Below are 10,982 nucleotides of genomic sequence, written 5' to 3' on the forward strand. Positions count from 1 at the left end.
CAAAATAATGTTATAGTTGCTGCACTCTGTTTGTGCATTACTATTATAACCTTTTACAGCATTGGAAAACCAGAGTGCAGTCACTACATTTTTGGGGACAAAGGTCAAATAAATCATCATGATTTTTGAGCATTAAAATGACATCATCAACACATGTGGAAATAAGTGTCATATCACTTATCTACCTATAATCTGTTTGGCTTGCCAATTAAAAAACATTTAAAAACTTTAACCCTCTAGAGTCCATGAAAGCACCTGCACATTACTTCTTAATGACGTGACGACATAGAAATGAAGCAACATTGAGCCTTACCATCATAAAGTTCTGGCGTGAAACTCCATGCCAGATTTTTTTGGGATTATATTCGGTCAAGTAAAAACGGAGATAATGTCAAATATATTTAGTATAAAAATATAGAACTAGAGATTATCCTCATTTTACCTGTTATATGTAATATTTGCAACCTATATTCATATTGGAACATTCAAAATTCTGTGTATTGAAATATAATTTTCAATTTCCGCAATATTAACCCTTCAGTTCGTATTGATGATTAAAATTATTATTTATTTATTTATAACTATATTATTTTACAGTACAGTAGTTATTTGTAAAAAACAAACAAACAAAAAAAACAACAACAAACGTTTATACACTACTTTTATTTGTTAAACAAATGCTTGGGCCTGTAAAAAGGTTTTGTTCCTTGCTTTCAATGTTTTATGGAGTATTTCATTGTATAATAACTGTAAAAAAATAAAGGTTTCTACTTCACTGTATAAATGTGACAGGTAGTGGGTTAAACGTGGCTCCTCCGCGCCACCAGGGGGCGCCTGTCCGCTGTAAATAAATGCCATCGTGGGTTGACGAGGGCCGCCCAGCCATGTTGAGGAGTCTGTCAAGCAAACTGCAGCCCGCCATTGTGTAGAAACCAACCAGGCTCTGTAGAGAGATAGGGGTGAAACTCTCCAATAGCTAGACCAATTCTGCACCCTGTCGCTTTTATTTAGGAGTAAATACAGTTACACAGGCTCCGGGGGGGAAAGACATGTCAGCCAGCAGCCTTCTTGAACAGGTAAAGAGAGGTATTTTCTGAACATTTACGAGGGCCAAATTTGTCAGCATCGCGACGGCTAGCGAGGTTAGCTTAGCTTAGCTCCGAGGCCTGACCACCTGCTAAAGGAACTGACTGCTGAAATATATCTCTTCATCTATTTTTCCCCTTCCTCTCTTCTCATAAATCAAACCTTCATGAATCACCTGGACCCAATCCAGAGACCGAAAGGCCAAGCTAATAAAGGTAAGGATGAATATTGTCTAAACATTATATATCGACTGCTTGTTGGAGTGAATGCGGATCTTTTTTTACGTGCGGTGCGCTTTGAAAATCTTACGTTGCGCGTCTCAAAATTGGGCCTTTGGTGTCTTTTTAAGTTGTAAATATGTTTGCATTTTATGTGCCACTTCACTGAAATGCATATTGTGTTTCATAAGAGTGTTCTCGCCCCTTGACTAACCACTGTTGAGTTTCCTTAACAACCCTGAAATGGCACTTGTAAGGTTAGCATTAGCTGCGTTAAATGGCAACATGATACACATCAGCATCCTTTTCCTGGTTAAACTTGCAACGCTTTTTATTGCACTGACAGGTGCGAGAGTGCACTGCTAACTCAGTATCTCTTTATATGGGTCATTGTAACAACATTGTAGCAGTGTTAAGCTACAGGTGCCTCATATCACGGCTAATGTTAGCCCGCTCCGTCATGGTGAAAGGACTCTTCGCGCTCGGTAACATGGAGACTCTGCGCATTGCACGCAGCTAACCACAACTAGCGTGCTAACGTTAGCTTGTTGCTAAGTTAACCCATTTTTTAAAGAAACTTTACTAAAGCAACATGGTGCAAGGCAATACACCAACAAAACACCGTCAGGGGGTTTCAACAATGCAGAGGCAAGCTTTCATACAAAAACATTGTAAAGTGTACATAAATTACAAGTTTGTATAGCTTTCATGTTGGTAGATTTCTTAATAGACTTTTTTTTATTTTTTTTATTTAACCTTTATTTAACCAGGGAATATCCCATTGAGATTAAGAACCTCTTTTTCAAGCGAGCCCTGGCCAAGAGGCAGCAAACACAGAATACAGTTACATATTTACATAACATACAGACCTTAAACACATCATGAGAAACAAGTGCATGTTGTGGAATTGGCCTCAATAACTCTTAGTTTGGATTTAAAAGTGCTCAAAGAAACAAATTCAGTTAATTTCCATTCTTTCTGGTGCATATTCCAGCATAAGGTGCAGAGTAAACAAATGCCCTCTTACCCAACTCTGTACGAGCATAAGGGACAGAAAGCAACAATTGATCTTGTGAACGAAGAGAATAAGATCCTGCATTTCTCACAGTAATTAAGCTGCAAATGTACGAAGGCAGCAGTCCCAATATTGCCTTATAAATGAAAGTATACCAGTGACTAGCCCTTCGAGTGGCCAGAGCAGGCCATCCTACCCGAGAGTATAATTCACAATGGTGACTTAATATATTGTTTGGTTTCATTTTCAAAGAAAGAGAGGTTTTTGATTAACGTAACGATATTTATGGATATGCCATTTGGCTAACTGTATCATGAGATTGATGATATAGTATTGTTTTTCTTTTGCAAAAGGAAAGTCAGTGAAAACAAACAGTATATGTTCAAAGCACCGGGAAGTTAACCCAAAATGACACGTCTTCCGACATGCTTTTCCTGTGACCAAATGGGCCTCCTGTTTTCCCGACATCATGCTGTTCTAACTGTAATATAAAATACAGTGTATTGAGTTACCTGTCTGTCATAATTTCACTTTTAAATGCACTCTAAAGCTCTCTATGAGCTCTCTCTGTCGCCCAACACAGCTACAACAAACCCCTCTGAAACTTCTCAAATCAAACCAGAGAGCACCTGCATTAAAAATGGTGTAACCTAGTATTCATTTTAGTTTTTCTATGTTGAGAGACTCATAATGTCTTAACTGTTATTTTGTATCAATATGTAACCAGTGCCAAGTGTGTTTAATTCTTCATTGGGGCTGATTCATCTCATATCCAATATTATGCTGTGTAATCTGAAGCCTATTAAGGAGTTTTTGATTTCCTATGATGCTCACCTTAGTAGCATTTCCTGTTACTCATAAGAATAAGTGCAAGGAGTGGTTTTATGTAATGATTGGTGATGATTCTGATATAAAATGATCAGATAATAAGGTCTTTCACCGCTCACGTATCTGTTGTCACACAAATTTGTATCTTCAGTTTACATTAGTGTTTTTTTTTCCCTTTCAGTGCAAAACGGAGCTGTGACCCAAAAGGATACTTTGAATGACGATGAGTTTGATCGTTACATGCATAATAGTCACCTCAGACAGGTAAGCTACAATTCGTTGCCAGTGGATGCTGCTTTTCAGTTTAACAACTTTTTTTATTATCAAAGAGAAGATTTAAGTTTTTGTTCATGGTTTATCACAGCTCTTTTAAAGTATGTCCCTCTGATGATAAAGTGGAATTCATAGCATAAGTCAACAGGTTCTAGATTTAACCTGGACTTCAATAGTCACATTTTGTCGAGTGTGTTGTTGGTTCTTTCTATTTGTTGGTATTTAGATCAGAATCCCTTTTTTTGGCCAAATATGTGTACACATCGAAGGAGTCTGACTCTGTCTTTTTATTATTGCTCTCAATGTACTTGCATAGAAATGGCTCAAACGAATGCAACTAAGCTGGGCAAATAAAGGTAAAGAAAAGATAAACTGCACAACAATGTGAAGAAATGGGTGTTTGTATTTATAACATAAATGCATATAAGAAACAATCAATAACAAACAATAAAAATACAATATAAACATCTTTATACAAGCCAGCTGTCTAAGTGACAGACTATAAATACTGCAAATAAATAAATAATGAATGGATGCAGTACTGGGTCATTGTGTACAGCTGTATTTAGCTGTATCTAAGATAAGGGAGCTTGATTCCTTAAATGACCTGCATTTACCAGTCAACAGTAATGGTGGCCTGATCGCTTAGGTCAGACTGACCTTGCAGTTTGGCTCAGAGCATCTGTAATATTGACATATACCTTGGGTCAATGTATTTTTGGTTGGATATATTTGAATGGGATCATCCAGTTTATTGTTGAATATGAGCCTTGGAAGTTAAGAGACTTATTTGTGAAACTTTTTGGCAACAATAAATCTGCCTACCAGATTATAATTACACACTCTTCTAGACTGCATTGAGGCTTCTTTTTGTATGCACATATCATTGCTTTTGCATCACTGAGAAAAAGGGGTGACCTTAAGGATGTGCAGCAGGAATGACTGCTTTGTTTAACTATCAAGTTTTTTTAGTGGCCTTGGATTTTTATTTCTCTTTGGTAGACTGATTCCCCTTGTGTGGTTACAGACACACTGTCTGTGAAGTGGGCTGTGGAGGAAATGAATGGAGCCTGTATTATCCTCCACTCAAAAGAATGCATAGTTCTTTTTTCAAAGAGACTGTTGCACTTTTCTTCTCTTTTTGTATTGTTTAGTCTTATGCATTTTTATATCAGGTCAGAGGAGATTGGGGAGGGAGGGGGGGTACTAAGAAAGCATCATTATTGTGTAGTGAATCCTTGGTTAATGATGACAATAATTTAATATATTTGCTCATCTTTTATCTTGGTCTGACTTTTTGGATCTACAAGAACAAGGTATAACTGTATGAAACAGATGGTTGTTTTAACAATTCTCAGTAGTGTTCTGTTTTAAATTGTTTTTTCTGTTTTTATTACCTGCTCACTAAAACATTTCTTTTTCTAGAGTGCCTATACGGCCATGTCGGACTCGTACATGCCCAGCTACTACAGCCCCTCCATAGGATTTTCCTACTCCTTGAACGAGGCAGCATGGTCCACTGGTGGGGACCCTCCTATGCCTTACCTGGCCTCCTATGGACAGTTGAGCAATGGGGAGCCCCACTACCTCCCGGATGCTATGTTTGGCCAGCCAGGCCCCCTGGGGAGCAACCCTTTCCTGGGTCCTGGTTTCAACTTCTTCCCCAGTGGCATCGACCTCTCGGCATGGGGCAATAACAGCTCTCAGGGACAGTCGGGGACACCGCAGAGCTCTGGCTTCAGCAGCAGCAGCTATGCCTACGCTCCCAGCTCGCTTGGGGGTGCCATGATCGATGGACAGTCCCCGTTTGCACCTGCTGCCAATGAGCCCCTGAACAAGGCACCTGGTATGAACAGCCTTGACCAGGGGATGGCAGGGCTTAAGCTCGGTGCTGCTCCTGGTGGTAATGGGGACATGGCTCCTAAGGTGGTTGGCTCTGGCTTACCTGGTGGGGGTCCCCTTGGCCCTGTATCATCAGTAGGACCTCCCAGCATGCCTCCTGTCTCAATTGCCCCTGCCAAGCCCGCCTCCTGGGCCGATATTGCCAGCAAGCCAGCCAAGCCTCAACCCAAGCTGAAAACCAAGGGTGGCATGGCCGGTGCCAATTTGCCTCCTCCGCCCATTAAACACAACATGGACATCGGCACTTGGGACAACAAGGGCAGCATGCCTAAAGCTGCCACCCCTCAGCAGGTGCCCCCTATTCCCAGCAATGGGCAGCCGCCCAATCAGGCTTCCCCACAGCCCGGAGCTACTGCTGTAGGGAACCCACAAATGCCCCTCAGCAATGGACAGCTCGTACCCCCTGTTTCCCAGATGGGGCAGCATCAGCTTCCACCCGGTGGGCAACCAGGTATGGCTCAGATGCCCCAGCCTCCCCTCTCCCAGGGTCCTCCTCCAAGCCAACAACAGCAACCTTCTCAACCTACACGTTGGGTCCCTCCACGGAACCGGGCCAATGGATTTGGGGATGGCAGCGGGACTGGTACAGGACAGTCACCTCCCACTTCTTCTGGGGTGGGTGTGGTTCCTGGAGTCCCTTCTGAGCCTCACCCAGTCTTAGAGAAGTTGCGCATGGTCAACAATTATAACCCCAAGGACTTTGACTGGAATCCCAAGCAGGGCAGGGTGTTTATCATCAAGAGCTACTCCGAGGATGACATCCACCGTTCCATCAAGTATAACATCTGGTGCAGCACGGAGCATGGCAATAAGAGGCTTGATGCAGCTTATCGTTCATTGGGTGGCAAAGGGCCACTTTATCTTCTGTTCAGTGTCAATGGGAGTGGTCACTTCTGTGGGGTAGCAGAGATGCGCTCACCCGTGGACTACAACACGTCTGCTGGCGTGTGGTCACAGGACAAGTGGAAGGGTCGTTTTGACGTGCGCTGGATCTTTGTTAAGGACGTTCCCAACAGTCAGCTACGGCACATTCGACTGGAGAACAACGAAAACAAGCCAGTGACCAACTCTCGGGACACACAGGAGGTACCACTGGACAAGGCCAGGCAGGTGCTAAAGATCATCGCTGGATATAAACACACCACTTCCATCTTCGATGACTTTTCTCACTACGAGAAGCGTCAGGAGGAGGAAGAGTGTGTGAAAAAGGTAACAAAGTTACTGTTGAATAAAGTGAATGATAAAACAGATGAATATTGAAAAGAGTGCTGTGCTTTAACTTGCGTTGAAAAAGGTGCAGAATATGAAGCCGGTCTGAATGTACGTATGCATGTACAAACTTTTCTTTTGCATTCTGAAATAATTAAGCAACTTCTCAAGGATTCCCAGCTGGATTGGGATTTTTATCAGATTTCAGTGTGATTATACAAACGAGGATATATTGTGACACTTCTTTCAGTTTTTTACTGTGGTGTTAGTTGTGTTTTCAATCACTTGTACTGATCTGCTTAAAAGAAAAATCAGACACTGAAGAATGAACACCAGAAACAATTTTACTGGGTGATATTACTCAAAGCTAATATAACTATATTCAATGGATTACATGAAAGCATATCTGAAACTTGAACTGATCGGTTTGTATTGTGGTTGAGTTGTTTGATTTTGATAGACTTATCAGAGACTGTTCCTGTCGTCAACACATCAGTTGTGCAGCCTTCTAAAAATATGTGAAATGTCTTTTATGCCTTACTGTCTGAACGCATATTTTGGTATTGGGTGAAATCTGTCGAGCTTATATTGTGTTTAACTGCAGCATCAACAAGGAACAGAAATAGAAGAGCAAATTTGTTTTCCAGCTGATAATGTAGTGATATTTGTTTGCATTTTGTTATCGTAAAAAAGTGTTTAATAATGGGAATTTGGCGTCCTGCACAGGTGTATTACACGTGCCATTATCTTTTTTTTTTTTTTTCCCAACTCACTGAGGGTCAAGTCAAAGTCCAAGATGACATAATATTCCCTTACCTTCCTGAACACAAGTCGTAAACTGTGATTGCAAATATTTTCCTACATGCTATTAGAAGTTTGTTTTATCCTGTAGATGTAGAAACATTTATCACCCAGTGTTGATCTTCGTGAGTTCATGCCAAGAACTGTTTATGTGGATCTTTTCTTTATATTTACTCCACTGTATCTTTGTATATTTTGAAGTGTGCTTTAAAAGCCACAAATGTGTTGCTAATAGGGGACTGATTGGTGCTGAAAAGCCAGCATACGTGAGATTTAGAAATAAGTGAGTTTATAAATATTTAGTGTTAGGAATACTTTACCTGCTGCTCACTTAACAGCAAGCAAGACATCTAAATCTATGTAGCAATTATAACTATATATTCCATAACCTATTCACAATTGTTGTGTATATATTTGGTTAAATTGAAATTGATTTTCAACACATTTTAGAGGCATCTGATGTAAAAAAAAAAAAAAAAATTTAATCGTAATAAGCAGGGCAGCATTTTTCTAAAACAAGTGATACATGTGAAATGTTATATTATCGACAGCCAGACATTGAACCTTTAGTGACTTGTGACCATGTTATTGACAGCATAGTGATACAAGACATGGTCTCTGTCATGTTTATATGAACTATCAAGCACACATTACTCCAGGTTATACTTGTTTGTTTGAGATTAATAACTGGTTAAAGTCAAATTTTGAAAGGTTTTAAATTTGGATGTGAGACATTTGTACGTAAATCTACTACCTGTGTGATATCTGTTGGCCGTTTTAATCTACGCTTTGGCCTTTCGTCACGAAGTGTTGTGGTTAATGAAAAGTTCAGACTTTTGTTAAAATACTCCTCTGTTCCAAAGGATTTTGATTAGGCCGCTTTCTCAATAATCTTGGGTCAATTTTTTTTTGACAAAGCTCTGATTTAACAATTGTGTTTTGTTTAAGTTGTGCTCCGTTTTCACTCCTCCTTAATGTGTGACAGGTGGAGGTCCAAGGCAGTGAGCCATATCCCAGCAACCCAAGCAACAGGAGTCATTACCGGCTTCAGGTAACTCGCTTCAACTGTCACTATGCAGAAGCATTTTTTGAGTCATTTTGTTACTTGGATACTGTCTGACGTCTTTTCAGATTAGCATTAAGTTGCTGGAGTTCATGAATCTATATAGTGTATCTGAACTCTTCATAGTTTTCATAATGAGCCAATGGAAGATAGGAGGGATGAACAACACTTGGCTCAAGATAAATGGCTTAATTTTCTCAAATTAATAGAATGACTATGGATATTTATTTGGGATCTAACTGTGTGCAGACTTTATTTGTGTCCTGCAGTGAAATGTTTTGCCTGGCTGTACACACTCGTCCCTGTTCATAAAATAATGAACCATAAAAATTCTGTCGTTGTCTCTGAAAAGCTTTGAAAGTTTAAATATTAACTTGCTGTCTTTGTTTCTTGTTTCCAGGAGCGCCAAGGACGAGTCAAGTAACAGTTGGTGCTTTGGTCAAAAGACTGCAATGGCCCCCCCTAAAGCCCTGTCCACCCCATTACATCATTACATCCAGATCTCTAAGAAATTCTAATAGGGGTGAAGAATTAACCAAGGACAAAAAAACTAAATGAAGACTTTCTTGATTTCTTTTGACTTTAAAGACTTACTTCGAACTTGTAGTAAAAAGAAAAGGAAACGATTATTCATAGGACTACAACTAAGTGCATAGCATCCTTAGGTGAAATCTTTTTTGCCCCACCCCATTCCACTACATATGCTTTTTCCCTTGTATGCTGCTTTTTCCTTTTTTAAATGAAAGGATCATCCTCTGTTTTTATGGTCCAAGAGCAAGTCTGTAATTCTCAAACACACAAATCCAATAGAAATTTGTAGTGTTGGCTTATAATAGTGTCCCAAAGTCAAGAATGGGCGGTTTGTCTCATTTTCTTTGTAAACCCCCTTCACCCCACCCCAGTCTTCTGAGGATGCTCAAATCGGCAACCAGGACCCGTTGGAGTTTCCTCCTCAGTGGATTTTTCATCGTAGACGGGTTTCAACGACGCTCACAACAGAACCGGTTTCCTACATGCTTGCCATGTTTTTGTTTGAGAGGACTGCAGATGTTCAGAATGGCCCTCTATTTTGTTTTCGCATGTGTTGGACAGAGTGTGTGGGGAACGTAGAGTACGGAGGATCTGGAGAGGAAGAGTAGGGAAGGGGGGTCAAGAGTTTGAAAGCAGAAGAAATGTTAAGTTGATGAGCCTTGCTCTGTATAATTTTATGGTCTAAAAAAAAAAATTGGGGCCCTCTGTTAACAGTCTCTATTGGACTTTATTTACCCTCTTTTTCTTGGACAAGTTAATTCATCATTGCTATGGGCTGCTTTCTTTTTTTTGTTTTTTCTCCTTCCTCCGTTTTTCTAAAGACAGTGATGCGAGTGGCCTTGCCCCCACTCTTTCTATTAATCAGTTCAAAAGTAATAAATGTGGTATATTCAGCAGAACTGGTGTGCATTCCCCTTGTTTGACTGTGTAAAGCAATTTTGTCACGCAGCGTGTCTGTGCATTCTTTTCATCTGTTTTTTTTTCTCCCAGATGGGTATAATGAATGAATGTTTTTCTGCTAACCTTCATACTCAACCCGTCCACTCCCCACCCTGACTTCAGTTTTTACCTGCATCTCTCACCTCTCTGTTCTCCTCCCCCACCTTGTCCTCCACACTCCCATTTCTGACTGCTCAGCCAACCATACATACTATAATATCACAATCAGCTTCCACCATTTTCAGAATGTCATTGTTGGTGAGTTAAAAAAAAAAAAACGCAAGGTCCTCTTTCAGAACTACTGGCTTTTATTTGTGGCATAATAAAGATGCTCCACAAAGTGGTGTGTGGGTTTTTCCTCAGTAGCTTTTTTCCTCTTTAGTCACGTGGGTGGCCTGTTGTACCTGTTTCCTGGTATGTTTTCATTTTCTTAAAGCAGGCGGATCATACTGTCTGTTTGGAATTTCCCAATGAGTAAAATCTGTTTTCATTATGCTGTTCATTTGTATTGTGGCAAAACATCACCTCTGACATTTTAAGTTATTTTTGCACAAGGTACTATATTATGTAATTTATGGTAATATCTGGGCTCAAACAAAGAAGTTGTGAAGATGTGATTACTGGGGGAAAATGTTAAAAATGCCGCTCCTTACCCGTATACCTGCATGTGTATTAATGACTTAGGAAATTATCTGCAATCCGCCATTTTCTCTCCCTGTCATACGGCTGTAATAACGTTAGCAGCCAGGAGAGGGAGACACAGCCTTAGTTTAGTCTCCTGACTGGAGGACACACTGCTAAACTCTTCAGCTCGGGGTCGACCGGGTTTCGAAACGGCTCCCAGCGTTACGGCCTCTACACTCGGCGAGTAGTGTCACTATTTGTTTAGTTTTATGTTTATTATAACCCTAGATGCTACCTCTTATCACTGGCAACAGAAACTGTAAACGCAAAAAATGTAGTGTAAAACTGTATCGACATATTGATTTACATTTTGAGATTTGATGGTTTTATGTGGCCTGTAAGTGCAGGAGCTGTTAAAACAGTCAAAAGCAGATTAAATTTACCTGAGCCATAAAATCACAAACTGGTAAACCTATCACCAAATTTAACAACT

The 10,982-nt window shown here is 40.2% G+C and overlaps 1 protein-coding gene across 1 annotated transcript; it reads left to right on the forward strand.

Annotated features, from left to right (window-relative positions):
• The first annotated feature begins 882 nt into the window (after nt 1-882).
• Nucleotides 883-9,825, forward strand: ythdf2 (YTH N6-methyladenosine RNA binding protein F2). Its single transcript, XM_059353240.1, has 6 exons — nt 883-1,076; nt 1,277-1,301; nt 3,329-3,411; nt 4,846-6,531; nt 8,318-8,383; nt 8,796-9,825. The coding sequence occupies exons 1-6, from the start codon at nt 1,050-1,052 to the stop codon at nt 8,817-8,819; spliced, it is 1,911 nt and encodes a 636-aa protein (XP_059209223.1). The 5' UTR covers nt 883-1,049; the 3' UTR covers nt 8,820-9,825.
• Nucleotides 9,826-10,982: the final 1,157 nt, after the last annotated feature.

This window comes from Centropristis striata, chromosome 16 (assembly GCF_030273125.1).
Source record: "Centropristis striata isolate RG_2023a ecotype Rhode Island chromosome 16, C.striata_1.0, whole genome shotgun sequence".
Classification (NCBI taxonomy): domain Eukaryota; kingdom Metazoa; phylum Chordata; class Actinopteri; order Perciformes; family Serranidae; genus Centropristis; species Centropristis striata.

Bases quoted from the DNA above. Each gene is read 5' to 3' on its own strand.
- ythdf2 (XM_059353240.1), top strand. From the start codon at position 1,050: ATGTCAGCCAGCAGCCTTCTTGAACAG. The intron at 3,412-4,845 runs GTAAGCTACAAT...TTCTTTTTCTAG, and splicing joins ATAATAGTCACCTCAGACAG to AGTGCCTATACGGCCATGTC. The intron at 6,532-8,317 runs GTAACAAAGTTA...AATGTGTGACAG, and splicing joins AGGAAGAGTGTGTGAAAAAG to GTGGAGGTCCAAGGCAGTGA.